The 25,359-nt window shown below is 39.3% G+C and overlaps 1 protein-coding gene across 1 annotated transcript in view; it reads left to right on the plus strand.

Moving 5' to 3' along the window:
- Window positions 1-277: 277 nt before the first annotated feature.
- The window catches only part of ITGA4 (integrin subunit alpha 4), a 33,969-nt gene continuing 8,887 nt past the window's right edge, over window positions 278-25,359 (plus strand). The window contains exons 1-20 of the mRNA XM_052675524.1: window positions 278-949; window positions 1,024-1,145; window positions 7,477-7,583; window positions 7,680-7,809; window positions 9,011-9,078; window positions 9,718-9,847; window positions 11,299-11,384; window positions 11,711-11,770; window positions 11,855-11,992; window positions 12,442-12,553; window positions 14,217-14,311; window positions 14,669-14,759; window positions 15,849-15,894; window positions 16,298-16,452; window positions 17,745-17,899; window positions 20,498-20,647; window positions 21,235-21,311; window positions 23,840-23,990; window positions 24,678-24,776; window positions 25,207-25,286. Of these exons, the coding sequence (XP_052531484.1) occupies window positions 312-949; window positions 1,024-1,145; window positions 7,477-7,583; window positions 7,680-7,809; window positions 9,011-9,078; window positions 9,718-9,847; window positions 11,299-11,384; window positions 11,711-11,770; window positions 11,855-11,992; window positions 12,442-12,553; window positions 14,217-14,311; window positions 14,669-14,759; window positions 15,849-15,894; window positions 16,298-16,452; window positions 17,745-17,899; window positions 20,498-20,647; window positions 21,235-21,311; window positions 23,840-23,990; window positions 24,678-24,776; window positions 25,207-25,286 (2,690 nt within the window). The 5' untranslated portion in view covers window positions 278-311. The remainder of the gene's footprint in view (window positions 950-1,023; window positions 1,146-7,476; window positions 7,584-7,679; window positions 7,810-9,010; window positions 9,079-9,717; window positions 9,848-11,298; window positions 11,385-11,710; window positions 11,771-11,854; window positions 11,993-12,441; window positions 12,554-14,216; window positions 14,312-14,668; window positions 14,760-15,848; window positions 15,895-16,297; window positions 16,453-17,744; window positions 17,900-20,497; window positions 20,648-21,234; window positions 21,312-23,839; window positions 23,991-24,677; window positions 24,777-25,206; window positions 25,287-25,359) is intronic.

Below are 25,359 nucleotides of genomic sequence, written 5' to 3' on the forward strand. Positions count from 1 at the left end.
AGCTGGGAGCGGTCTCATACAATACAGGCAGGAAGGGGCCCAGGACTGTTCGCTGCTTTGCAGACAACGGTTTGAGGGCTCAGACATCCCCTGCCATGAAAGGGTGGCCAGGAATGCCCCTTTGGAACGTCAGCTGAGGTGCAGCGAGTCTAACTGAACAGGTTCTAAGATTAATCTGCTTTTAGAAGGAAAATGCAAATCTGACCACGTAGTTCCCCCGCAGCTTGGCTGGGATTTCCCAGCTGGGACTCCGGGGAGATGCGCTCAGGGGATCCAGCCCGCCTCGGGCACGTCGAGGGCAGCGGGCAGGAATGCCGGCGGGCGTTTTGGGCAAGGCCCGGCTCTGCCGGACCCGCCGCCGCCACACCGCACCCAGACGGCTCACCCACGCCGCCCGCCGGGCAGGTGCGAGGGCTGACGGCCCTGCGGCGCGAGGTCCGGCAGGCCGAACCCCCCGGGGGAGCCCCGCAGACCGCGCCGCTCCGGCACCGCCGGGCGCGGACGGGGCGGGGAGAAACCCGACCTCGCGCCCGAGACGGCAGCGGGGCTGCTGCGGCGCGGCAGGAGGTGGAGCGGCAGAGCCGTCCCCTCCCGAGGGCACCCGGCGCCGCGCGCACCGCAGCTCCCCGCTCGTCCCGCCGGCAGCGGTCGCTGTGAGGGGCGCGGGCCGCCCCGTCCCGGGGCAGGGCACGGGACAGGGCAGGGCGGGGCCGTCTCTCTCCCCGAGCGGAGCGGGAAGGCGGGCGCCCGTCTGCCCGGTGCCGGCCGGAGCCATGCTGAGCTGCGGGCGGACCGCGCACTGGGCCGCCCCACTACTGCTGTTGTGGCAGTGTCTGCCGACGGCGCGGACCTACAACGTGGACACCCGGCACCCGCTGCTCTTCCGTGGGGACAACGGCACGTTCTTCGGCTACTCGGTCCTCCTGATGGGCCATGGCGAGGAGCGCTGGTGAGTCTCGGACGGGTAGCAGCGCCGTCTCAGTGCCCCGTCGCGGCCGCCTCACGCCTCCCGTCTGCCCGCAGGCTCGTGGCGGGCGCCCCGCAGGCCAGCTGGGCCGCCAACAGCTCCGTGCTCAGCCCTGGGGCCGTCTTCCGCTGCCGGATCGAGAGCAATCCCCGCGGGAGGTGCGAGCAGCTCCAGCTCGGTGAGTCGGCGGCGGGATGACTGTTGAGCGTTGCGGGACGGAGGTGCTGCCGGGCGCTGCCGTCGGGCGCTGCGGGGCCGTTTTGCACTGCTGAGAAGGGGAGGCTTTTCTTCGTCTGGGAGCAACAGACCGCAGCAGAACTTGGCCGAGAGGTTTCCTCTCGCTCCGTGGTCTCGCATCTCTTAATGCTCTATTCGGCCGCTCCGGGGGGAGGTTCGGTGCTTTCTCGTGCTTCCCGCAGCAGGCTGGTGAGGCAGAGCGGTTGCACCGGCACGGGGCTCGGAACGCGGGCTGGGCCTTTTATAGAGCTGTTCCCGCAGCAGCCGCCTCGACACACAGTGCGGCACGGCCACCTGGCGCGGTGCTCATCCCTCTTCATGAACTGAGCTTCAAGGGACCAAAGCTACGCGTGACCGACTCCATTTTTCCATCTCCTGCGTTTAACCAAACTTTTGCCATCCTCGGGAGGTGTGACTGCACACCCAACTTCTAAGTATGGGATGCTTGCTCAAAACGAGAGCGCTTCTCAACAGGTTGCCGTGTGCACATCTCAGTTCCTTTGGGCTCTGTTCGTGTGCGCACGGCATGTTTTGCTCTGTCTCTGTGCTGTGCCTATAAAGTCTCCTGGACGTTCTGGAGCCGTTAGAGCTGCCAACTTGCTGCCCAGTCAGGATAAGAAGCGCGGGAAAGTTTTCAAAACGTTTGAAAGCAGTGCAGGCGATAGCGTGCCGTGCCCTGCTGCGCGCTCAGCGTGGGGGCAGGATTCTGAGACAAAAATGTTAGAACAACGATTTCCCTGTGCTCAGAATGGACAGGTTTGACCTCGTTTGTTTGTTTGTTTGTTTGCAACTGGCAGTGAAAGCTACCTTTTGTAACTAAGTTACAAATAGATAGTATACAAGTGGTTGCACGTAGAAAGAACAGCACATGAAGTTATACCGGCCCAAGTAGTTCGTTGGTGTTGGTTTGTTTTGGTGTTGTTGTTGTTTTTATTTATTGGAGTAATTTTCTTCCAACTTTAAATTTATACAATGTTTACGAAATAGCTTTCTTCTCCAGTTGCTTGTTTAAGAGGCTTGGGAAAGTCGAAGAAGTCAACCAGTGGGTGAAATAGCATATGCAGAAATGGTGTTGGGCCTCTGTTCCTGGATTGGAAGCTAAAATAGCCTCTCACTGTGTAGGTGAGGAGGAGGGTGCTAAGGTTTCAGATTCTTTGAAAGCTGCAATACCTCTGCAGCACTTCTCCATTCACTTGTTTAGCCAGTGTGGGGACAAGAGCTCTGTCTAACAAAGGAAATTCATGATCTTTTCCTCAGTAGCTTGGAAGATCCGAAACAAAGTGGTGCAACAGGTGACCAGAAGTGTTTACATGGTACTAAAAGCTTAGGTTAACACTGCTTCTGTCCCTGGATTTAGTGACTGTGGGTTACACAGCAGTGTTTACTGTCTTGTCCTGAGCTTTTAAAAACAGTGATACCGCAAGAGTTCTGCAAAATGTTTATTTCCCTTAGTGCTAGATAGCATCTTTGTAGTACCAGTGTTTGTCTACAGTATTTCTGAAGATAAATGCATCTTAAAGGAAGAGTTCTGCAGTAAAACAAGAAGTGAGGTCAGTAGAGCAGCCAAACCATGATGTGGTACATGGGATGTAAATGAAGTAGGGTAAGATCTGAACCTCATTAAGTCTCTGCCTTCCTGCTGAGCGGTCACAGAAATACACAAGGGAATTTGCAGTTGCAAAGCTAAACTTAATTATCTCTTGTCTAGCTCATTGAGGCTGTCGGCATCTTGGGGTCATAATGGTCTTTATCAGCACTGTATCTTTCAGTCAGTCAGTGACCTAGTTCTTCTGCTTCTTACCAGCAACGAGTTTGGGTTCTGAGTTTATAGAATAGGGTAGTTTTATCTGAAAAAAAAGTGCAAGGATATATTACATTCCTGGGATGGGCAGATGGAAAAACAGCCATTTATTTTAATTACTTGAATTCACATGTCTTTCCAATGAAGAGTCTTTGAGATGATATGAAATGTAGAGTTGATAACAGAAGTGGGATTTTTGAACATCAGAACTTTGTAGTAACCAAAAGGACTTGGATATAAAAACTTTAAAACATATTGTTGCTATTTTTCACTAAAGTGGCCTTGAAACTGACTTAAGAAATTAACGAAGGATTTGTGGGCAATTTATGAAGCCCCTGATCACATAGAACTGCTGTTGTGTTTTTTGTGTCACATGTCCCTGTCTGATTGCTCAATAGAGAAAGAGTTGTGGGGAACAGTCTTATGCTGCAGACATCGCAGCATCCAAAAACAACATATCCAGAGAATTGTTGTATTGCTCATGGTGTTGCAAGGATATGGGCTGGTGCAAAAACCAAGAGGAACAATGAAATCTACTAGTAAATTTTTGCCTTCACAGCCCCTTGGTGGTACGTCTAAAACACTCTGCTGAAAAGAGGAGTAAAGTTGTGAGTCTTGTTTCTAGCTCTAGTACTTCTGTTACTGGTGTCAGACAGTCTAGACCACTGATTTATCCATATTTGGAGTATTTCTAGGTGATGGTTTATGTTAGATGTAGACACAGCTGGGAGCTGTAGGCACTAATACAAAATAGAATGCTCAAATATATTATGCAGAGCGCTGTCAGCCTGCTAGCGTGTTTCTGAATTTCAAGAACTTATTCGTGTCAGTTTGGGGCAACAGTAGACGACTGTAGAGGGACTCACTCTTCAGATCTTTAGATCTCTTATATTTTGGACTTGTAGAATGTTCTCAGTGAAACTGCTCTCAGATTTGAAACTGAGAGCTTTTTATTGAGTGAAAAAAACAGGAGACTTTATACACATTGCCACCCAGTCTAAAAATAAAACGAAAGTTTCAACTGCAATACATACTGTAAAGTCAGTGCATGTTTTTTTGTTTGTTTTTGTTTTTTAGAATCAGATCAGAAAACACTGCCCACAATGTCTTTCACCCTTCCTTTAAGTCCCAGCTGCAATTAAGAAGAAATTGCCCTCTAGCTCCCCCAGCCGAACCATTACGTTGGAAAAGTAAGCAGCTAATAGCTTTCCCCAAATGGCAGACCTATGTTCAACCCTGATCTTAATGATGGTCCTTTTGATTGCTTGGCTTTTTGATCTCACTTGCACTGATCATCCCCTGCCAGTGGTCTACTTGGAAATGTATTCCAAGGAAGGCAGGACTGTCTGAGCGTAGGTCTGTTATGGGATCACAGAAACAGCTCTCAACTAACATCTGCTTCCAGGTGCAAGTGGTTTGAGGAGCATTAGAGGGATAAGAGCTATCCAATCCTTGAAAAGAGAGAAGATTGCCTTGGGCAAATGAGAGGAAGCTGAGGCTCTGACATCTAGGAGAAGGGCATCAGGAGTCTTGGCCTTGCAGTAAATTGTTGTTATAATCAGATGGCATTAGAGGAGTTCTGGAAGGATAAAAAGGATTGTGGGAGGCTGTTGGGCACAGAGAGCACTGAAGCAAGTTATATAAAACTGGTTTCTCAAACGACATTGCAAACATCTGTATTAGAGTCCTTGAGGCCAGGACTAGAAATGGCTTTTTGAGTTCTGACCTTGTTTATGTGCAATTATGCTGTTTCTGTGGATATGTGCAGCAGGGATTATAGCAGAAGTTTATCTTCCAGCTGTGTAATGTACACAGACGGGGCAATTACTTATCTCTCAGTGACTTTATGACAACGCACACTCCTTTTCCCTGAGGCAGTCAAGCTGCCATGTCCTCCTGAGCTTATGTAGTGCAGCTCTGCTGCTTGTGCAGAATGCAGCTTTATCACCGGAGATGGCCTTTATAAGGTCCTACGCTGAGCAGGGGCTCATCATTGTGTCTAGGATGTCAAATTCACCCTTCTCTTGCTCACAAAGGCCAATCGTTTTCAAGACATTTGAATGTTTAACAATCAGAGAAAGAGAGGAGACATAAGGCAGCAGTAAGCAGAGGGCCAAAGGAAATCTGAATCAGCGCGTGGTGGAGCCCAGGAAAAAGGAAACATAACCCAATGAGCAGCAGTGAATGGTGGTGCATTTTCTTGTTATGGACCTCTGACATACGTACAAGAGTGAAGTATTGAGATGAGCAAAGCTTTCTCCTATCTCAGATGTTACTGTTATCTGGTCTTTCTTGACTTACTAATAAAAAGGTTCAGGAAACCTCGTGAGGTTAGAGTTACGGTACCAGCCCTCTCCTCTTGGTCCATTTCCTACAAACTCACATGCACAGTGAAAGAAATTCCAAGTAATTCTTTGCCAGAGGAGGACAGGAAGCATTGCTGGAAGGGAGTTGCCAGAAGTTTTTTTTCTGATTTAAAGGAGTATTAATTTCTACACATGGGAATGTGGTGGCTTTTATTCCTGCAGATGTTTCTCCTTATGTTTTACCATGTGACAAAGAATTACCTTGATACTATAAATCTGGTATTTTCTGTCCAAAACTCTGATACACAAAACTTCCTAAGTACACAATCATTTAAAACAGTGGTATATAGCAAAACCCACAGTCATTCATGTATCTCCATGGATGGAGATGGACTAAGATACACCCCTTTCTGTTTCCATACTTAATATGGGGTGGTTGTGTTCTCCAAGAGCAGTTCAACAAATCCACTGAATTAGGGCTGCATGTTCACTCTAATGCAGTGGACAGTGATAGATCTCAGCCCTGGTGCCCACACAGGGTGAGGGGTGGGACGTCCCCAGAACTGGTTCCTGCTCCTGGGAAGTGCCTGGGTTTCAGGAATCACAGCTCATCGCTACAGTAGTGCATCTGGGAGGGTCTTCAGAACTGTACAGAACAACTTGCTTAACTGGCATTATGCATTTCCTTATTTTATAAGCAGTTATCTTCATCAGCTGTGTCATTGTGATACATAGAAAAAATGCTGGTTCAGTGTATATTAATGTCAGTTCTCCCAGGTGTGCAGTAGGTACCCTTATGAACGTAAAGCATGATTTATATAACTTAAAATACCTTTAAACGTGCAGCTTTTGCTTACAAGAGAACTGCTGCTTCCTAGGAGGAAGAGAGTATTTGCTGGCTTGGTAGTGCTGTAAGTTTTTGAATTATAGAATCCTTAGAGTTGGAAGGGACCGCTGAAGGCCATCTAGTCCAACTGCCCTGCAATGAACAGGGACACCACAGCTAGATGAGGTTGCCAAGGGCCTGATCCAGCCTCATCTTGAAAGTCTCCAGGGGCAAGGCATTAACCACAACAATAAGCAACCTGTGCTCACCACCCTCACTGTAGAAGACTCCAGGTGAGGCCTCACCAGTGCAGAGCAGAGGGGCAGGATCACTTTGCTTGCCCTGCTAGTCACACATCTTTTGATGCAGCTCAGGATACATTTGGATTTCTGAGCTGTGAGGGCACATTGCTGGCTCATGTCCAGCTTTCCATCCACTGGTACCCTCAGGTCTTTTTCAGCAGAGCTGTGCTCAGTCCTTTCATCCCTTCATCCTTTTTGGGAGAGTTTGAAGAAATTTCACTCTGTTCCTTAAGGTTTTTAAAAATCAACTCTCCTTAACAAAACCCTTACTGCTGAATAAATGCAACAAGGCAAGAAGTATGCAGTACGTGCAGACTCAGGGATTTCACATTCCCCATAGAGACTGCAGTTGTATACCCTCTACCTGACAGCCATTTAAAGTAGAGATAATTTTAAGATCTGCTACTGACTGATACATAGATAAGAAGGATGCTGAAGAAATCTTTGCAAAGAATGTTTCTAAAACTGACCCTAATATAGTCTCAGACTCCGGAAGACTGAATTCCAGAACAGCAAATCCTCATTTACTCTATAAGCTCACTGTTAGATGTTTAAAAACAAAACCGAAATGTGGAGAGGGAGCAAAAGGAACACTTCTGTGCTGGATTTCCTTGATTTCTCATGCTGGCTTCACTTTCAGTTGTTGAGTATCCATTGAAAATCTTTGGGCTCAGTTAGGTTAGTAACATGAACTTACTACTTAAGGATTATTTCATAGTGATATGATGTAAGCTATGAAAGAGATGCTACCTTAAAAAAATGAAATCTTCATCAGACTGAGTGTAACATCACTTTCTGCTACAGTTTCTGTAGTTATGGAGAAGCCATTTGTCACCTCCACACTCATCATGTTCAGAAACAGCATGCTCCCCTTGGTTGCATAGGTTCCTGCTTTTGTTCACAAACATGAAACATGTATGTGGCCTTTACAAAATGCAGACAGGTGACAGCTACCAAAGTCTCCCCATAAGGTTCTGTTGGGCACCACGTAGCCCTTCAGCTTGTCCTCATGCTCAGCACTGGTTTTTGTGTCCTAGGCAATCCTAGTGGGGAGCGCTGTGGGAAGACTTGTTTGGAAGAACGAGATCATCAGTGGCTGGGAGTCAGCTTATCAAGGCAACCCAGAGAAAATGGATCTTTTGTTGTATGTATTCACTGCTGCAGCTGCAAGTCTGCTTGTCAGAGTGCCTTCATAATTCCTGTGCTTCTGTGTCAAACATCACATGTTTTTTATCCATAGGCTTGTGGACATAGGTGGAAAAATATCTTTTACATAAAAAATGAACACAAACTCCCATATGGTATCTGTTTTGCTGTCTCTTCTGATTTTCGAACTGAGCTGAGCAGAAGAATATGCCCATGTTATATAGGTAAGCATAATGCTTGAGTCCTTTCTAGGGAAGGATGAGATGCAAAATTCAGTGGTGCAAAGCTGTGAAAAGCCTCTGCTGCTCTGGGCAGGATATCTGCAGCCAAAGGCTTGAAGGCAGACCGCTGATGTTATGAATGATGTAACTTTGCTAGCAGGATATTTGCCACCTCTTAAGAAAAACTGCATTCAAAAGGTGAAACACGTATTTGCTGGTTGGGCTGGATAGCTGGCCAAAAATAGGCCAGTGGAGGACCTCCTCAGTTCAATTGCTCTGTCAATTGTTTGCTGTGCTCAGCAGTACCACCTTGCAGGGAATCATCAGTAGCACCTGACTGATATAGCCTCTGGTTTTCCAGCATGGCCACATGTCCAGCTGTTGTGCATCCCTGTTCCTAAACTGCCTCCTGCCAAGGCCACTGCTCAAGATGTTGGGCAGTCCTTTTTCAGAGGACTGCAGTGGCAGAATAAGAATTGAGACCTGAAACTTTGAAACAAGACCATCCTGCTTTCCTTTCCATCCAAAAGGACAGTCTGTGACCCTGTCCCTTGCCAATGTGAGGGAGAGCTGACAATCTAGCCACAGAAGGAAGTCAAGCTTTTTTATTCTGGGGCTTTTAGGTGAACAAACCTAGGGATGAGACAAAGGGATCCTGATAGGAGGCAGTTAGCAAGGAGGAGGAGGAAAACAGGGCTGTGAGATTTGGATGTAAAACAACTGCTAAATAGGTACCTATTTAGGTACCTATACTAAATACCTTAGTATTTCTAAGGTATCTGTAATAAGTCCTTCAAAGCCTTAATGGAGTAATGTCTGTCAAGACACATAAGCCTGTCAGTCAGATTGCCTGGATTACAGGCAGAGTGGAAAAGAGTTGTATCCATTGGTGTTGCTCAATTCATACTATTTCATGGAATACTCTCATGGAATAACATAAAGAGAAGACTGGAGTCTTTAAAGTCACAAGATTTCAATGACAGTTGTGACCAAGAGATACTTAGTGCTTTGAGTTTGTTACATCGGTGTATCGACACTGAAGGTCATGCCAGGGAATCCACTATTTTTAGTTTTATTACGGAACTGAAGGCTGATGATTCACTGTTTTTTTTTGTTTTAAGCTTCTCTCAGGTGCTCGGACCTGGTAATAAGTTCTGAAACCGCGTGCTTCTCATCCTCTTTTGTGTTTCTTTTCTGTATGCAGACCATGTGCGAAAGTTTGGAGAGAATCATGGGTCATGCCAGGCTGGAATGTCTAGCTTTTACATGGGGGTTTGTATTGGAGACACCAAACATCGTGTGTGTGTGTGTGTGTGTGTGTGTGTGTACACACAAGTGTATAAATATAAAATATATAGATATTATATAATATATAATTAAAATATAATAATAGTGTAATTAAGGTCAGTAACACTTGCATGACAATTCCCAAACTAACCAAGAATACTTTTAATTTAAAATCACTTTTAATCTGCAATTAAAAATTACTATTCATGGAAAAAGAACATGAACGTAACAAAGTATGGAGTCTTATGGTTCTCTTGCTATTTATTTAATGTAACATTAACACTCATAAGCCTTATCTTCTTGCTTTCAGAGTAATTTTCTGTATCATACAATCAACATTTTAAGACTCTGATTTATTTTTTTTTTAAAGTGAAAGTGAAACTATGCAGTTTGATGTTCATACTAAAATGTTCTCAGATCAATGTTTGTAATAACCATATTTTGAAAAGGGATGAAAAATGTTGTCTATAATCTGGTGGTAATTCCTTGGTGCTGAGCCATACACATCTCCAGTGGCACTTCTCTGGATTGACAGAAGATCTAAAGGAAAGTGCTTGATTTGTTTTGCTAATTTTGTGAATGTTTAAACCTGAATAATATAGCTTTGTTTTATTTTTCTTTTAGGACTTAATTATAATGGGAGCCCCTGGATCATATTATTGGACTGGTTCTGTTTTTGTATACAATACAACTGCAAATACAATCCATACTTACACAGATTCAAATAACCAAGTGAAATTTGGCAGTTATCTAGGTACTTCAAATCTTTAATACTTTATAAATATATTAATCAAATGCTTAGCTAAATAGTTGTTGTCTTGAAGTCAGTGCACAGTGTTTCTCAGCATTTGCTTTGTCAATCCCAGGAGTGACAGTTCTAAAGATGTGTTCTAATTTTGTTAAATATTATTTAATTGTAAGGTATTCTTTCTCATATTTTTTCATAGAAGTTTTTTAGATGTTGAAGTCAATATAATATCTATCATTAAAAATGGAGAAAATGAATCAGTTTTGTGGTTTTTTTTCTTCCCACACACACTAATGTAATGTAATGCCACAGTAGGAATCTGGGCACTCTGACTATTATAGTTTCTTCTGATGTTTTTTTTTTGTTCTAAAGTTCATTACAATTATCAATGTTAGACTTCAGTAATACCATTATAAATATATATATAAAAATGGTTAGAGGAGGCAAATTAAGATTCATGTAATTAAGTTTAATTTTTTGGTTCAATAAGCATGAACTAGGTGTTGACCTTTAAATGAGAAATTGTATTTTTCACGTCTCTTACCTTAAAGTATGAAAATAAATGCTGGCTTTAAGAACATGAATTCCCAGCAGCTGTCCTCAAAGATTTAAAGCCTATTCTTATCTGATCCAAGATGATTTTTCCATTTTCTCTGAAAGCTGTGAAAATCAACAAAAATTCAGTAAATGCAAGAGTAGCAAAATATGTTAACTGTCTTCCCTGTTTCAAATTAGCCATAATGCATTCTGGAAGGAATAACAGTGACTGGTGTAGCTACAGCTTGTGGCATCACAATTCTGTGGCTGGATGTCTGCACCAAAATGTGGTCCTATTTGTCAAGAGCTGTCTCCACACAGACAAATACGTTGTTATGTAGATTCAATTACAAAAGCTGATGCAGTGTTTTCTTATTATGTAATCAAGCATTTGGTCTGATTTATTGCTATGTGGACATACACAGTAACCTGTGTGTTTGTGTGTGTGCATATAAAAACATGCACACACAAACATAAAGATGTGCACAGGCATAAGTATCCCCACATTTTATTTCTCTGCAGTCCAGTTACAACAATAGTTAGAGTGACAATTGAATAAAGTGCTTCCATGTTGCACTGTGTGCACATGTGATAGTTTGCATTGCGTTATGGACTCACTGAGCAGAATACACAGTAACAGAAGATGTTTGCCATTTATTTTACAGACTTTTAAAGTTTGGCAGATAATTGAATCGCTGGGAAGAAATGTGTTTCTGACACTCATTTCTACTTGCTGGAGCTTACTGTTTGCATGGACGTTTTGCTTATACTTTTTCTTTCTGTTTTCACTGCTAACTTGCATGAGGTCTGAATGTCAGACTTGTAGTAATTTGTAGTGTTGACAGCTTTCATACGTCACGCTCCCATTTTTTAGTTTGTATAGCATTGACAGTATTGAATAGTGCATTTCTGTTTTGCAGGGTACTCTGTTGGAGCTGGACATTTTCTGGCATCATCTAGCACAGAAGTAATTGGAGGGGCTCCCCAGCAGGAGCAGACTGGTAAAGTAAGAGATTGCTTATATTGTTGGTTTGATCAATACTCTGCCACTAGTCACCCATTTATTTCCCAGATTAGATTAAGAGAATAAAGGAAAGTGTCAGGTAATACGATTTCTCCTAGGGAGAAAAGTTAAGGAAGGAGGTAAGACAGTCTACATAATACTGCTGTGAACTGCAATGTTAAAGGTACAGATAGGAGACAGCAAGTAGCAAGCCTTGTGATACTGCATGTTGCCTAGATGATTCTCTAGCACATGCTGTAAAGAAAACAGAAGATAGTATTTCAGATTACTGTTTGCTGAGCTTCACTTTTGTTTTCTTCTCATTTTAGGCATACATTTTTAGCATTGACAAGCAACTGAATATTCTGTTTGAACTAAGAGGTAAAAAGGTATGTCTTTTATGCTACTTTTCTGCACCTTAGAATTTCTACCATTAAAAAACTGAAGTGACAGGATTTCTTGTTTGCACACAGCTTGGTTCTTACTTTGGGGCTGCAGTCTGTGCTGTGGACCTGAATTCAGATGGTCTCTCAGACTTGCTAGTTGGTGCTCCCATGGAAAGTACCATCAGAGAAGAAGGAAGAGTTTATGTCTACATCAATTCAGGTTCTGTAAGTATTTTCTCTTCAAAATACATTGTACCTCAGTTATTCTCATATAATAAGCTGAAAGATTTCTTTTCCCATATCATACAGGATATAGGAAGAACAACTTTAGAAGCATGGTAACAATCTCAGCAGGACTCTGAACCCACAGAGGCTAGCTATGTAGACTTTAATGCACACAGTTTTCTCAGAGTAGTAAGCTCTTGCACTCTGATGCAAACCTTCTGCTGTTTACAGGTGTTTGCTATAGGAACTTGCTGTTCTCACTTTTAAAGAACAGCTGTATTATTTCTTCTCATTCTTATGCTAAATACTGTTAGATATCTTTGATAATGATGGCTTCTGCAGCAAGGAGCTGAGTAAGATTTTACACTGCTCCAAGCAGTTTTATTATTCTGAGGAGTTTTCCCTGGAAGAGCCTCTGTTAATGTGCCTTTGATAATATTTTCCTTCAGGAGGCAGAGATGATAGAACTCGACATAGTGCTCAGTGGGAGTGACTCATATGCAGCCAGATTTGGGGAGTCCATAGTCAATCTAGGAGACATTGATAATGATGGTTTTGAAGGTAAGTATGAAAATCAATTAAAAACAAACAAACAAAAAACACTTTGGTTTGAATTCTCACTGAGCAGTGGCCTGTCACCATAAATGGGAGCATTATGAGAGGTTGAGAAGATTTTGTCCCTTTGTCCTCTGTTCTTGGTTCCTCTCCTGTAACCTGCAAGACTTGAAATGGTAATTTGCCTCTTACCTGGCCTAAAGCAGTCCTTTTCCTCCTTTAGCTACTGTTCCTATAACTCTTGCTAAATTCCAGTTCTTCTGTTTTACGTTATATTCACAAATTTACACAGAAGTTTCAAGTTTTGCCATGAAATATTTGTGAACTGCAAAGCAAAACAATAGTCAAACATAGGGCCGGGGAACAGAGAAGTAAAAATCAATTTAATAGCAGTATAACAAAGCAGATATATGACACTGAATGTAATGTAAAATGGGCATCATAAAACTGCAGGGGGACTTGAAGCAAGTAGATTAGCTTTTGAAGGAAACTAAACATAGGAAAGAGTAAGTGGAGATGATATTAAGAGTGACAATAGGAAAATAAATTTTCTTGTAAGAAAAACAGCTGGAAGCAAAATATAAAGAGGAATTGGGTGCTAGAAACCATTTATCTATAGTAAGTAACAGAAAAGCACAGCAGACCCAAGATCTTCAGTGATGTAAGCTTTTTGTATCAGCCCCGTGAAGATAATGGCATGCACGTTGGTGTAGAATCTGACCCCCCCCGCAAGAACATATGTTTAGCTTTAATTAGACAGCACAACTTGGCTGTCCTATTTTCATCTCACAAGTGGAGAGACGTATTTTGTGTGTTTTAGTCAGCCAAGTATGGATTCAGTCAGTGTGGATTCAATCAGAGAGCTGTTCAGCTAAACCCAGGCATCAGATTTTTGCTTTTCTTGTGATGTTGGTTTGGTGATCCATATATTATTTGTGATTTACAGATAGTTCATTATTGATTTGCATGGGTGAGTTTTAAGGTGCTGTAATTAATTCCCCCCTGTTTTTTGGTGAATGTCCTCTGGCTATTTGAACCCTGGAGCTTTTTGTTGATGTTTTGGTAGGGACTATTAAGGGTTGGTTTGTTTGCTTGTTGACAAACCATTTAGGGATTAAATTAAGTATGTTTAAAATATACTCCTTTGTACAGACAACGGACGGCCTTCATTTCCTTGTTAAATGCCCATTCATTCCTCTTATCAGCTGTTAAGGACATATCACAGTAAAATACATTGTTTATTTTAGTTAATGTAATATGACTACTACTTGTGCTTCAGTCGTTTAGTCCACTTGGCAATAGCAGAGGGCAGGAAAATCATAATAGTTTCAAGAACACAGGCAGTTGTTTTTTCAAGGCCACATTTTAGCTACTCTCCACAATAACCTCTTAAGGGTCAAATTCAGAATTGATAAGAACAGACTTTGCGTTGCACAAAATTAATGGCTGATTAGCTCTTATTTTCCAGAAAGGCAGTACTTCAGGCAGAGTCACGTCACTGAGCTTGTCTGTATTGTTTCCAATTCCCTTTATCTTTACCTCTTGCTTTTGAATTCAGTCAAATAAATGTGCTCTGATACAGTGTGCATTGTGGTTTGGATTTCATTAACTGCATTTTGTACATGCTTCTTAATCAACTGTTTATCGTTACAATTGTTTTTTTCCACAGATGTAGCAATTGGGGCTCCACAAGAAGATGATCTAAAAGGAGCTATTTATATATACAACGGCAGGGAAGATGGAATAACTCCATCATTTTCACAGGTATGATTTTTCAATGAAAAATCAATCAATCCATGAAAAAAACCTTAAGTTTAGATTCAAGAGGTTTTTCTCGTAATTTAACATTCAGTACTTTAAAAGACTCCAGAAACTTTTACACAGACTGTGATTTATAGTCATGATATAACCTTTTCAAAAAAATAAAAATGTTTTAGAGGCCTCAGGTTTGTGGGTATATCATTTACAGCAGTGGAAGAATATCACTTTTAGAGGTACAATTCCACAGGTAGATGGATGACTGCTTTCAGCAGCAGGGTGGTTGTGCTATCTACTTGCATTGGATATTGTAACACAAAAGTTACTTTCCAGAAATAATTTTCTCTTCTTTTTCCCCCTTAGAGAATACAAGGACAGCAAGTCAGTGCTTCTTTAAGCATGTTTGGACAGTCAATAGCAAGCGGTATTGATGCAGATAACAATGGTTATCAAGGTGATTTAAACAGTTGTGACTGTTTTTCATTTTAAAAGAGTACAAATTCATAGGCAACAACTTCACTGCTACTTGTTACTCTTAACAGAAGAAAATCTGTTATTAAGATGACATGATCTAGCATTTTGGGAAGAAAAGAAGTAAAGCTGAAGACACATTTTTTATGGTCATCTAACGGTTATTGAAGATGTAAAAGAAAAATATAATAGCAAGATCATAGCACCCAAGAGAAAGAAAAATATGATTTTTACTTTTTACTGTAATCATTTCATTAGCTAATGTCACAGTGAGATAGTTTGGGTACTGGAAGCACATCTGTTGGCCAGTCTAGTGTGCTACCCTAAAAATCAATCTGGTCTTCACATAGTCTGGATCTTGCTAGGAGTCAGTGAGCTCAGCAACACTGTCTATGTGCATGGTATATATTAACCTGACTCATGGCTTTGGATTAGGACTGTTATGGACACAGAAGTGCTAATTTTGTGTAAAAACTCTTTGCTTTATGTATACTGTTATAATGTTCTGCCCCTATACAGGTAGACATTAAGTCAGGTCTTATGTTAAGGCATGAAGTTCCCATGAAGTGTATGTTGTAGGCTCTGCTTATGTAAGCAGCTGTATGTTTTTCCTTATCACATTAGTAGTTTTCTGTTAAATTGAAATAAATTATATTTGTTCTAGCTCTACCAAATTCTATGTATAATTTTAGACATGGTTCATACGTAGTAATATAATTGAATTGTTTTGTATATGTGTATACATACCATAGCAAAATCACAGTTTTGGGTTTAAAAGAAGGCACATGACTCCTGTTCAGCTGAATTGTATTTCTGTGTCAGCTGCTTAAACTTGGAATAGAAATCAGATCATCCCGTTACAAATATCTGCAAGTCCAGCAAATGGCCAGGGGACAAGTATTTGAGCAATCATCTTCTGTACAGAGAAGCATGCCATATGCATACCTTCTAACAAATAAAGGACAAGTCATTTTTAAATGTTGCCAAAAGATGAGTATGCTACATAATATTTGTACCTGAGAAGTAATTCCTGTTGACAATTCAAGCTTGTTGATCAATTTTTTTCATACAGATATAGCAGTTGGTGCATTTCTGTCTGACTCTGCTGTGGTGCTGAGGTGAGGTTACTACATTTTAGTGCTTTTAAAGGCCGTGCAGTGTAACTTTGTAACTGTAACTGTAACTGTACTTTGTAAAATGCAATTACAAAAAAATTACTAGCAGATTGTAACCTCACAATGTTTTTCTTGGTGTCCTCAACTTCAGTTATTTGGCTCCAAAATGCTATACACCTGAATCACTTAAATAAACTCTTTGATGAGAAAGAAAAAACTCTTCTGAAATTTCTTAAGGCAACAAAGACTTTGCATACAGTTACTTAGAGACTTTAAAACGCAGATAACTTAAAAATGATAATACTAAAACAGAAAAATAACTGCTAGAGATTCCATGAGATTCTGCAGAGATATTGTAAGTTATTCCTGAAGCATTTTGTGAATACTGACTCTTCTGTATTCTTAGAACAAAACCAGTGATAATTGTTGAAGCTTCCTTAAAACACCTGAAGTCAATAAATCGTACTAATTTGAACTGCATGGAAAATGACCAGCCTGCCACCTGTATGAATCTAGAGATATGCTTTACCTACACAGGACGAGAGGTACCTGGTTATATTGGTAAGCTATTTCCTATTTATGTATTCATTTGAAATGGACACTTTTGCAAAATAATGCTATTGGTATTTAATGAGTAATGGTGTTCACTGATCTGAGTTCAGGATGAAATGAAAAACTATTTTTAAAAAAAATGGATACCTCTTTTAGCTCCTGCAATGTCCAACCATTACTTTTGTAAAAAAATTTTGAGTAATGGCACATCCTTACTAGGACAATTAGTGATGTCAAAAAGGTGAGGAGGCATCATGGTGATGATGAAGGTGGAATTGCAAATTGCTTACTGCATCTACAGTGTAACCTAAGAACGTAGTGATAACTGGTAACTAATTGTTAGCTACCTCACTGGTTTGTGGCAACACTGAACCTTTCCTCTGGGGTTGCGTATAACCATTTCACAATATTTTCAGAGATTTTGCATTAGCACTGAAAATGGTACCATTGACACGCTATTTCTAGTAGCTAAATTAGCTTATATAATAGTGGTGTGATTAAAATTCCAGCTTGTAGCTTTGAACTGCATTGTAGTGATTTTGTTTCAGATAGTCATTTTAATACATCATTTTAATATGTTTGTGAATGAGATAGTAGGCCACAATGATTTACAAAAAATAGAGTTCTGTGAACACCTTACTTATATTGTTACATATGCTCTAAGATACAGTCACAGAATCATAGAGTCATAGAATGGCTTGGGTTGGAAGGAACCTTATGATCACCTAGTTCTTACCCTCTGTCATGGCAGGGCTACCCCCAACCAGTTCAGCAGGGCCCCATCCAATCTGCCCTTGAATGCCTCCAAGGATGGGGCACCACAGCTTTTCTGGGCAGCTGTGCCAGCACCTCACTACCCTCTGCGTAAAGAATTTTGTCCTAACGCCTAACCTACATCTTCCCTCTTTCAGTTTAGAGCCTTATCCTACTCCTGTCAGACCGTGTAAGAAGTTGGTCTCCCTCATGGTATATGAAGTCAAATTACTTAAAACTTCTGTATGAGAATATACATTAACCTTTAGAAAAACATTCCAGAAAACACATGCAATGGTAAACTTTAAGTTCCAAGTTCCTATCTTTTAAAATTCATATTTATTATATATGATGGGCAGTCAAACTGGACTACTCTTGCTGCATTTGAATGTAAGACTTACCAACTTAGAGTGTTTAAGTGGAGCATTTTATGAGTGTATTTAAGGGAGTGAGTAAAAAATGTGATTTTATCATAAATTCGTGGAAATAATGAATTCATTACATTGAAGTTTTTATAACTTTTATGTTCCTTATTTTTTATTTTGCAGAAATGTTTTATAATCTGAGTGTTGATGTGAAGAGAAAAGTGGATACACAAGCAAGATTTTATTTTTCTGCCAATGGAACATCTGACACAACCTCTGGAAGTATAAAAATTTATAGAAAAAAAAATGTCTGCAAAGGTCATCCAGCATTTATGAGGGTAATGTAATTTTCAATATGTATTGCTCTGTAAATTCATTGTTTTCTTTTGAAAGCACACCTGCTGAAAAATAATTTGTTTTGCTTGCAGTGGCATCACATAATTTCTGAAGTAAAATATTTGTGTTCATAACTTCCACAATTGATACCTTTTAGTTCTGTTGGTTATTCAGCTTTGTATAGGCAGGCCAGGGGGCCTGCTATCTCATCTGTCAGAGAAAATGTGCATAATAATCATCATCACCTTAACAAAGTAGGAAATGAGCATTTTTCAACTTTTTTTTTCACCCTTTTATGGATGATGGACGTAGGCCAGTTTGTAGCAACTAAGTGAGTATGGTGTGACATATGTTTTCCATGGGAATAGGAAGAGCACTCGTGGGAATTCCATGAATAACTTCAGAGCTAAATGATGTGAAAAACATGCACTGTGCCTACACACTGATCTGTATCTCCCTACTCCTCTGCTCACAAATGTGAATCCTGTACAAATCTATGCTGTGCTGGGAATCTCAATGTCTATCTTGGACTGGATTAGTGTCATGAATGTGGTTTCCATTCTCTGCCTATAAAGTTGTAGGGACAACTTTGCTGTGGAAGGAAACTACTGGTAGAATTGCTTGAGAGGAGTAGCCACAAAGACAGCAGTGCTGGCACAGTAGTGGGCAGTTGGCAGGAGGTTCTGACTTAGAAATGAGTTAGTACAAATATAGTCAGTAAGACTCTAACACCAATAGTAGCCTCTAAGTCCCTTAGAGAAATGTTGTACGCATGCTTGGTATATCCCTCTGAATGATGAATGAAGGACCCATCCTAAAAGTAAGAGCTGCAGTCCAGACAAAGACAATGTTTTTAAGGCCATTCTGTGAATAAGAAAAAAATACAGTGATTCAATCTATCAAACATCTTAGAAGCTAGCCTTCTCCAGCAAAAATTTGGAGAGCACTCAAGAAGCATTTGAAGTCCTAAGGTACAATCAAACAATAAAATCTACTGGATAAAGAGGAATCACAATTTACTAAACACAGGAAAAATTAAAAATTATCTCCTATAAGGCATTACCTAAAAAGGAAAGTAATTCTTTATAGAAATATTAAGGACAGGGTATATTTAGATGTAAGGAGAAAAAGGGTAATAAAATAATGACCTAGCTCGCCTGGCCTTTTCTTTAAAATCCTTGAGGTAGCAATTTCATGACCTTTTAGAACAAACATCTGTTAGCATGACTGATGCAGCTGATCCTGCACAGAGGCTGGGAAATCGACATAATCTTCCACAGCTATGAAAACCCTACATGTATTTTTGACTCTCTCTCTTATTCTCCTGTTTTGTTGATGATATCGTTGGACGCTAATTCTTCACGATAAAGCTTTGAGTGGAATGGAAAGCTGGTGTTACCTCCTGGAAAATTGCCTAGATGCATCTCAACTGGTAGTTGCACCTAAATGAATGTTTCTTAAAGGAGCAGTGCAAATTGCCCACATTCTTAGAAGGGTTGTATAGACTGAGAGAGGACTGACTGACAGCTGGCCTTGTACAGATTGCTGTACCAGCATCAGCATGTATTTGTGTAGGAAGAAAGATATGATTAGGCTTATCAGCTCCCATAATCTATCATTAACATCTTTTGCTCCATACAGCTCAATTTTTTTCCAATTTTTAATTAATAGCATTAAAGCATCACCATCCACCCACTGAGGTTTCTGTAAGAAAACTTGTGTGATGCTCCTAAAATTAAGTGTAAACGTCTGTCAAGCACAGTTCTTACAAGAGACCATGTACATTTTATGTATTTTAAGTAGAGAGTAATTAATAGCCAATTAGTATACTAAATAATATAAAGCAGATGCAGAGAAGACCTTGTGGAAAATTATGAATTAGATTTCATGTGATTTGGTGAAAGCAAGCTTGCAGCTAAGAATTAAAGTGGTGGACATGTGAAAAGACAATCAGTGTCTATCTCTTATTGTTAGGGAATAATTTAGTCAGGTTTGCTCTTGTTAGTTCTCAGTGCTTCAAGCTGTTCAGATTTCAAAGGTAGACACTCTGAGCTCTGATCTCCAAATTCTTGCACAGTTGAGGTTTCATATGAAAACAGTGTGCTTTATTGAGGAGTTTAATCTCCTTAATATGGAATTGAAAATACAAAGGCAGAAAAATAAAATGTCACTGTGAACAGATTTAGTGGTACTGGAGGAGAACTTTTGATTTAATATGGAAATCTCCATTGGTCTGTTTGACATTATCCCACTATTCAACTTTTTTGCTTTGAGTCTATTTTACCTGCTTTTGTAATTCAGTAGAATAAGGCAGTATTGTTGATGGATCACTATTCAATTAGACTTCTTCTAATAAAATAATGTATTCTGAAATGCCTGATGCTACCAATGAGTGTATTATGTTTTTCTGCATTTTTGATTAACTCTTTCATTGATGAAGGCATCTGGAAAAATATTTAAATCATATGGCATAGGAAATTATTTTACGTGTAAAAAAAACGAGTGATCCTGTTGTACTTGGTTCTAAGGCTCCTCATAATTTCTAAAACATACGCATACGTGTCTATATGATTAACTTATTAGGTTTCCAATTTTCATAGAAAGATGTAAGGGATATCTTGACTCCTGTACATGTTGAAGCAAGCTATCATCTGGGGCAACATATTCTACAGAAAAGAGATACTCAAGACTTTTCTCCACTCCAACCTGTTCTTCAGAGGAGGAAAGAAAAAGATATTATAAAAAGCAAGGTTAGTGTGTGATGTCTTCTTTCACATGCAGTAAGTAAACATTCACATTTTAATCTTCAATGAAAAGAAGCTTCAAAATTTTGACACACTTTGTTTTAGGAGTCACAGAATTAGAGACAGGAAGTTGCTGAATCTAGTGACAAATGATCTAAATGTGCTCTGTGGCGTACTGATAATCAAGGCACAGACACAAGCAACTCTCAGTATCTCTGGTCTCATCAGACCTGCAGTTTGATAAGTAAAGTTTGTGTAGTAGAGCTTCTCTTGCAAGAGTTACTGTTGTATCATGGAAGAGACATCAGAGACCTCAGTTCTGGATCCTCTAAAATGCTCTGCCCTTTTAATGTACTACTTTTAAAATCAGCTGAATATGAACCACTGGTTTAATGGTAAGAGGTTAAGCATGAGAGTGGAATGCCTCTCTGTAGCTGTTGGTGCACGGAATGTGTTTGTAAAATAGCAAATCATAACCTATTCTAGGACCAAGGGCCATTAGTCAATTCTATATACATGGTAACAATGTGATATGTTCCTTTTTGAATGCCTTTTTTTCCTGTTTCTTTGGTTTTGTTTTTGGTCTTTTATAGTTTGTTTTTGCAAGAATTTGCTCCCAAGAAAATTGCTCTGCTGACTTGAGAGTTTCTGGAAAAGTTGCTTTTCCAAAGTAAGTATAGATTAGATTTTATCTAAATTGTTCTTTGTTCTCTTGAATGTAATTTAAATGAAATTGCAAAATTAGACTATGAACTCCCTAAAAAATACATAGGAAAGAAAACTGAGTTTAGTTGAAGAATATTAAAATCATAAATCTTCCAGGAAATGTAACAGAAATGTACCTAATTGAAGAACTATTCTTGCATAATTAGAAGCTCATAAAATAGCATCAGTCTGACAAAAGTTTACACTTGTATTCATGCTTCATACTAAGAAAAAGAGCAGATAAATTGACAATCTCAGTTACTTCTGCAGCTTTTACGAAGATGCTGTACTTGCACTGTACAAGAAAGATTCTTGAGTTTTCTACTAAGGCCTTTCAATTATAATGAGTGGTTCCTTCTCTTCCTTTGCCTAAGAATATCACCATCTTCTGTTTTATACTGCTGAGATGGTTGAGTATTCTGCAAGGTTTAGCTTCTTTTTGTGTTTATGAATTAGCTTACAGTTTCAAAAAATAACTTTGCTTGGTGATATTTTTTTTTTATTTACAGCCTGGTTTTCTTTGAGATCTCCTTTAACGTTTCAGTTTTTCTCATTCCTTCCAATCAGATATCATGTTTAAATCTTGTAATTATGCAATATCATTAATGCACTTTCAAAGTATTTAAATAAAATTACTATCTTGAAGAATCTCTGTAACACCAAGCCATTCTTCGAGATATATATTCACTGTCATCTTTAGAAAGTTTGAAACTGTGTATCCTCATTTGCATTCAACATAGATATTTGTGGTTAGATTTTAAGTTTAATTTTATCTTCACAACCATTTTTTTAATTCAGTATTACACTTTGATGTAATAAAGTGAGCTGATTCTATGCAAAAATGAAAAAACAGTACCTGTTGTAAATCTCAGACTGTTAGGTATTTTGTGTGAGAGTTGGATTCTCTTGTGTAGTTTATCACTTTTAAAGTTTAAAGTTAATTGTGCTTTAATCAAGATACAAGGTTTCTCTCACAGAACATCCTCAAATGACACATAACAATGACAGGTAACACATAATGCTGATTAATCACACATGGGTGATCCTGAGCACAAGCTCTTTCATCTTCATAGATTTCAGAATAAGATTACTGTATTTTTTCCTACTCTGACATGTAGCCTATAGCATGAGTCTAAAGCCCTTTCATTTTCTTAAGCTTTCAGGTTTTTTTGTTTAAGTGATCATAAACTTTTCAGAAGGAAATTATTGTGCAGCATTTATTTGTGATGCTACCAATGCGATTTTCTGAGTGCCTCAAAGATCTAAGAAAGGAAAACAGATTACAATGTACCTGTTTAGCATTAGGTACCGGTAGCAGCTTTTCAGTGTAAATAAATAGGCTAAATATCTTGATAAAGTGTGAAGTATCACCTTAAATTGCATTGTGCCCCTGGTATCTCGATTAAAAACTAGTTAGCTGTGAAGCATTAATTTATTTTGTCTAGACAGAACGCATTCATTATCCTCGAACAGCAGAGCAAACACTTTTAGTCTTAAAAGAATGAATTCAAATAGGGATATTGATGTAATGCTTTACTCACTTGCCTAAGTCTTCTACACTATCACTTATTGTTTAAATTGCTCAGATTTTGGCCTGCTCTGTAAATTTCTAGTCCACATCATGCATTCTTTAATGAAGAATGAAATATGATTACCAGGGAAAAGCTCTGGTTCAGCTTTGTTGTTGTCCCAGATGTGCACCTGGTGCTTTTGTGTATTTCTGTGTTAAGCTGGGAGGCATCTTTGTGACAGTGTGTTGTTAATGAGCTTGGCTTTAATGCATATAAGAGGACTGAATGGTAAGCATATAACGAGTAAAATAATTTAAAAATTTAACCTAAATTTAATCAAGCTACTGAAATGTTAACATTGTGTTTCTCTAATTCGCTTTTGTCTTGGAACCTATCTGCTTATGCAGTGTTTTTACCTTCTGTTGCTTGTCCAAGTGCCAGCTTCTTTCCCAAAGGTGTTCAGTGACTAATGCTTTGGTTTCAAGCCAGAATATCTGATAAATGTCTATTTCTAGGCAACGCTTCTACAAGTCTTAATTAAACTTTAATGTCAAGCTGAAGTTTACTTTTAGACATTCACAGGGTGTCTGTACTTGTAACGTGATTATAGAACATCACATAGATCATAAGATAGGCATGATCACCTACCTTCCTTGTGACCTTGTCACACTGAGCAGATTTTGAAATAGCACCTGGAAATAATGCAGTTGGAGCACATTGCTATTCTCTTCTTTAAGAAAAAGCCCTGTCCTGTAAAAGCCAAGGTAACACCTTTCACATTAATAGCCTCAGGCTTTCAAAGGCACAGTAATGAAGTTTTTTTGTATCTTCAGGTAAGAGGACTGAGAGAATGCCTTAATGATTTCCACCTCAGCCTTTTTCAGAACCACATGAGATTAACTAAAGGAGCAGGAGAAAAAATGTTTTTGCATATAAACTATATGGGCAATTATTTTTCACTGGTACTATGATTATTTTATAGGCCTCATGATAAGAAAATGTACCTTGTTGTTGGAAGTACAAAGACGTTATTGTTAAACGTTTCTCTGCACAATGCTGGAGATGATGCATATGAAACTGTCCTCCACATTCAGTTCCCTAAAGGCCTTTATTTCATCCGAGTTCCGGACTTGGTAAGGTCAACAAAATCTGCCAAACAGTAATCCTTTGATATTCTTATTTCTCAGCCAGACGTTTTCCAAATATGGTGATGAATTGTTGAGCTTCTTCAGATACTGAAAATTAACTCCTTGCACACACATTCAGACAGCTGGCAAAACTACATCTGAAGTTCTTAGAGTTCAACTTTTCTAAACCACAGAATAGGTGTGATTTATTCAATGTAGATTGCTTTGAAATCATTTCAGTGAGATGTGGTAATAATAACAAGAAAAGATTGGTTTCTAAATATATTTCTGTATGTTATTGCAACTTTTGGTCTGATCATGTTTCCAGTGATCACAAAAAACTCTTAAATTGGATCTTTTCCAGTCTTATGAATAAATCACAGACCTAATTGTTTTATTTTTCTGGTCTCTTAAAATAACATCCCACAGATCCCACAGTGCTCTGTGTAGAATGACCACTTAAACACCTCAGTTTCTCTGATGACAAACAGAACTTAAGTAATGTGATGCATTAATCAATGTAAGGATATGTGAAAGAAATCATGAATAGTACAATTATTCTGTATATTTTTGAATAGTGTTGTTATTGTGTGTATTTCATCATTAGAAAACAATTTAAGTCTGTGCATGCAATTTGAAATGTCTGAAAGTAACAGTTTTATTTTAATCATTAGTAATTTTCCTTAATTTTAGGAAGAAAAACAGATACACTGTGAAGTATTAGACAAGGATATTCATGCAGTGAAACTTGAATGCAGTATTGGTTATTTGTATGTAGATCAAAACTCAAAGGTAAGCTATGCCTAAAGTTTCTGCTTCAAAAACACTCTTAATATGTTAACAGGATTCTCAGAAAAAGAAAAAATGTTCTGCAAAATCTTTCACTCATCCCAAACTACTGCTTCTTGTAACATTGATATCTGCTTGAATATTCTCTGAATAAATTCGTTAAGGGACAACATTCTTTTCATTATATATCACTTGATGGTGGTTGGCTTCCTAGACAAATAAGTTGACTAAGGCTATGAAGAATTTTTTTAGACTAGAAGACTGGAAGATGGAAAAAAAGTATTTACTTAGGCCTTAATTTTTATTTTTTTTTTTTTAGAAAAAGCAAGAAAATCCAGATGAGCTTAATAAGATATTTTGATTAAAACTGTGTTAAGATATAGTGGCATTTATAAAAGGATTTTGGGTGTTGTTTTTTTTTTTTGTTCTTCAGCTGGATTTCAGTTTCCCTTTGGATGCAAGCTCTTTCACAAGAGCAGACGACGACCTCAACATCATCATTAATGTTAGCTGGTAAAGTCTAATAAAAATTGCTCACTTAAAATTATTCCTAGCTTTTCAAAACATAATTGATAAAACTGAAAAG

Source organism: Tympanuchus pallidicinctus, unplaced genomic scaffold (assembly GCF_026119805.1).
Source record: "Tympanuchus pallidicinctus isolate F22 unplaced genomic scaffold, pur_lepc_1.0 scaffold15, whole genome shotgun sequence".
NCBI lineage: Eukaryota > Metazoa > Chordata > Aves > Galliformes > Phasianidae > Tympanuchus > Tympanuchus pallidicinctus.